The sequence below is a fragment of the Chrysochloris asiatica genome, unplaced genomic scaffold (genome assembly GCF_000296735.1).
Source record: "Chrysochloris asiatica unplaced genomic scaffold, ChrAsi1.0 scaffold00050, whole genome shotgun sequence".
Classification (NCBI taxonomy): Eukaryota; Metazoa; Chordata; class Mammalia; order Afrosoricida; family Chrysochloridae; genus Chrysochloris; species Chrysochloris asiatica.
The window spans coordinates 143,009-147,666 of record NW_006408568.1 but is presented as its reverse complement, the minus strand read 5'-3'; the positions used below and the strand labels follow the sequence as shown (position 1 = coordinate 147,666).

General features: G+C 41.8%; 1 protein-coding gene across 1 annotated transcript in view; it reads right to left on the bottom strand.

The window, feature by feature from the left end:
- LOC102841716 (antigen WC1.1-like) overlaps positions 1 to 4,658 on the bottom strand; it is a 180,020-nt gene that overhangs the window by 40,136 nt on the left and 135,226 nt on the right. The window contains 1 exon segment of the mRNA XM_006862752.1: positions 1,466 to 1,786. Within this exon segment, the coding sequence (XP_006862814.1) occupies positions 1,466 to 1,786 (321 nt within the window).

Here is a 4,658-nt window from a genome sequence, read left to right as displayed (position 1 = left end):
GATGGATTGGCCAAGTGGCAGCATCGATGGACTCAAGCGTGGCAACAGTAGTGAGGTTGGCCCAAGACAAAGCAGTGTTTCGTTCTGCTGTGCATAAGGTCGCTATGGGTCGGTACTGACTTGATGGCACCTAACAACAACAACAACCACTCAGGGAATACAACTTCACTAATTGTTCTTGTTATTGTTATTGATTGCCACTGATTCAATTCTAATTCATGGTGAGCCCATATGTTACTGAGTAGAACTGCTCCATAGACTTTTCTTGGTTGTAATCTTAATATAAACAAGTCACCAAGACTATTCTTCCACAGCACCACTTGGTGAGTTCAAACTGCTGTTCTTTAGATTAGCAGAATGCAAACCATTTGTACTACCTAAGGATCTTATTACACTAGTTGCTGTTGTTGTTAAGTGCCAATGAGTAGGTTCTGACTCATAACAACTTTGTATAGGGTTTCCAAAGAGTGGCTGGTGAGTTTGAACCACTGACCATGTGGTTCAAATCGACCTTTCGATCAAGTGTTTGTCCTACAATTGCCATGCCAGGACTCGTATTCACTATTGTTGTTTTTCTTAAGTGCCGTCAAGTCTGTTCCGACCCACAGTAAACCTGTATAGGGTTTCCAAAGAGCAGCTGGGGAGAAACCTTGCAGTTTAACTCTGCCTAAAACATCAAGAAATCTGTGGCCCAATCACCACCGTCTCCCACAAAGTTAGCCTTGTGTATATAGTCTTTTACCTCAAGCATCAGGGGAGATTCCAGAGGTCTAATCTAGGTCCAATATAGCTTCTCCTTGGAGGGCAGACTTATGGAATCAAAATGGAATAATGTCTCTGGATTGCTCCCTGGTACAGGACAATACAGACAGGCAAGGCCATGCTGGGAGGAGGAGGATGGGGCTTCAGTATCGTTCAGTAAGTAAATCACACACCAAAAAAAATCCCTTTAACAAGTCCTTTCTGAATTATCAGAAACTAGAGCTAACACTCTATCTAAAACTTCAGAGCAACTCTAATTTTTAGGGCCATTATTAGAAGCTAATAATCTATTAAAACATGATTGAGTGGAACTCAGACTCTCGCACCCAAAACCAACACCCTGTAAAACTAAGTCATAGGTCTCCATTTTACACTTGAGAAGACAGAGTCCAGGGAGGTTTCAGTTTCATAGTTGTAAAGAGTTGATGAGCAGTTTTAGCACAGCACCTCCTGACCCAACCTCCCTACATTTCAAGACACACCACCAACATTTGAAGTTGCCAGAATTCACAGGTCTGAGGCCTTTAGTTCCCTGGGTCAAGGAAGTCCTCATGGTGACACTAAATGCTCTAGGAATCACTCTATGGGAGTGAACTTCATCCATGGATGCTCAAGAGCCCATAATCCTGAAATCTCACAAAAATTCTATTCATCAGACAGACTTTTATGCTGGGGGATTCTTGCCAGACCAGAAGGGCCTTACCTGAGCATACCGCTCCTACAGTCATAGCACTGGTAATTCCCAGATAAGTATACTCAAAACCAAAGTGTTGGCATTTATTGATAGTAGGTTCTGTCCCTTTGCAGGAAAATTCTGCAAGCCAAAGAAATCCAACCCCTGCTCCCGAATAAGGTTGTATGTAAGGAGCACCAACTGCAGTTCCACATCCCAGTTGTCTGCACACCACAGCCATTTTTTCCAAATTCCAGTAGGGATCCCACACTATTTTCCACTTTCCTTTGTGCTTCATCATCATTCTCCCCTCACAATGGTGACCTCCATTCTCTAGCTTCAGCTCCACATCTGCAAGAGAAATAAAGACACAGGAGATATTTAGAAGGTCAGACCTTGACCCAAGTGATGGTTATTTTCAGTCACTTCATATGCATGTGAAAGCTGGACAATGAATAAGAAAGGCCAAAGAAGAGCTTAGGCCTTGGAATTCTGGTGTTGGCAAAGAATACTGACTACATCAGGGACTGCCAAAAGAATGAACAAATCTGTCTTGGAAGAAAGTGTAGCCAGAATGCTCATTAGAAGCAAGGATGATGGAAAAGACCCTCAATAGATGGATTGGCAAAAGTGGGTTCAAACATAGCAATGCCTATAAGGATGGCACAGGACCAGGCAGTGCTTCATTTGTGGTACACAGGGTCTCTCTGAGTCACAACTGACCAGCAACACCTAACAACAACAGCAACAATAAGCAGTAGAGGACTCTGGGTGCTGCTCTCCCAGTAAATGTGCCAGGAACCTGCCCTTCACCAACTTGTCCACCCACTTATTATTGATCCCAGGAAAGGGAGATGGGTGTGGTGCTGTGGGTTAATGCACTTCACTACAAGGTCAGCTTGAACTGCACGGTCAGCCGTTCAAGTTCACTAGTCGCTTCTCAGAAACCCTATACAGGGTCGCTATGAGTCAGAACCAACTTGACAGCACTTAAAAGCAACAACAACAGGAGGCGGGGCTTGATGGCGGCTAGGGTGGAGGTGCAGTGAAGTTTGTCATCAGCCATACCACAAAATACCAGGCAAAACAGATCCAGGATAGCGCTCCAAATCATGGAACCACAGAGCTAGGAATATTTTAAAACTCTGAAGGCTTATAGCTAGTGGAACTTGAAGCTGAAATAAGAAATCATGTACTTTTGAATCTGCTGGGCTCAGAGGTCCGGAGCCGACATCTTGTGTGAGACCAAATGACAAGACCAAGCAGGGGAGCAGACACCCCATGAAAAATACTATGGGAACCTTGGAGCAAAGGTGGACAATACTGTCAGTTTTGCTTTGTTTTGATTTTATTTTATTTATTTATTTATTTTTGGTATCTGGTCATTGGACCCCCCCACTGTTAGCGAACCTCCATTCTGGTGACTAGAGGGGGAGCCTGAGTGAGTGGACACCCCCCCACTCTCATCACTGGTGGGTCCTTCTGCCATGCATGCACACAAATACTCAGCCCAAGTGCAGGACCTGAACATTTTGTGTGTTTTTAATACGGGAAAGGCCAGGACAGGGCTGTAGAAAGGGAAAGAGAGTTTAAAAATAAAACAGGCCAAAAATTAAATTAAAGCCTGAGGTATAGCATAACAACCAACAGTGGCATCTTGAAATCTCACAGGCAGCTTTGAAGGCAAGAAGCTGAAGAGAAGACATTAAAGAGATACTCACATTAGGCTACAGAATTTTTCCTTTTTTCTTCTCTCTCTCCTCTCCTTTTGCTGTGATTAAAGACTGCAGTATTCAGTCTAATTTTGTTTTGTTGTTGTTGTTGTTTGGGTTTTGTTTTTTTTTTCGTGTTTTTTGTGTTTCTTTTTGCTGGTGTTGTTTTTCTGTTATATGCCCCCCCCACCCCTTTTCTACTTTTGGAGGACTCTTTCTCTCCCTATATTACCCAAGAAGAGACAGCAACTGCTGCTATTTAGTCAACCTACAATCACACGCTATAAAACATGAAAACCCAGGCAAGAACCAATACAAACTGCCACATACCAGGGAGGCAGACAACATCTGTGAAAGTTACTCTGAGTTAAGCAATAAGAAGAATGAAAAGGGAAGTTCTCATCCTGATCACATAAAAAATACCAAAACACACACTCAATTAAGTATTAAGACCACAGATAAACACTAAACAAGTCCAAGAAGCAAAAGCAGATGACCATATCAGCACATGTCCAGAAACAAGATAAAATGACTGAGCCAAATGACTTAGAGGTAGACCTGGACTCCATTCTGGAAGGAGGGCAGGCCTTGGAAATGCCTGAGAAAGAATTCAGAAAAATTATTATAAAATGTTTCAAAACACTTTACGATGGAGTTGAGAAAAATGAAGAAATCGGGAAAGTACTACAGGAACAATCAAATAAGATAGATACTACATTGGAAACAACTCAAAACCTACAGAAAGAGGTCCAAATGATCAATAATAGAATATCAGAAATAGACAATACTCTGAAAGAGCAAAGGAGTAGAATAGAAGAGATGGAAGGCAGAATCAGTGAGCTGGAAGACAAATCTCTGAATACCACTAAGATAGAAAAACAAACACAAAAAAGGATTAAAAAATCAGAAGGTCTAAGATTCATGTTGGACAACATGAAGAGGAATAACTTAAGAATTATCGGCATTCCAGAACAAGAAGAATCACACAATTCCACAGAGGAAATAGTTGATGAACTGCTGGAAGAAAATTTCTCTAACATCCTGAAAGTGAAATGATAAACATTCAAGAAGCTCAGTGAACCCCAGGAAGGATAGATCCCAAAAGAAAATCACCAAAACATATCATAGTCAAGCTCTCCAAAATCAAAGATAAGGAGACACTCCTGAAAGCAGCTAGGGAAAACAGAAGTGTTACATATAAAGGCAAACAAGTCAGATTAAGCTCAAATCTCGTAGCAGAAACCACACAAGCAAGAAGGCAATGGGAAGACATATGTAAAACCCTGAAAGAAAAAAATTGCCAACCAAGAATCCTTTATCCAGCAAAGCTATCAATCAAAACGGTGTAATTAAAACATTCTAGGACAAACAGGAGCTAAGGGATTTTGCCAAAGCCAACCATACATTACAAAACATCCTAAAGGGATTCTGTGGACTGAGAACCAACAAGAACAGACAACACCATACGTGGCAACACCTCCCAGATTTAATCAACAGAAGGAAGAATCGAG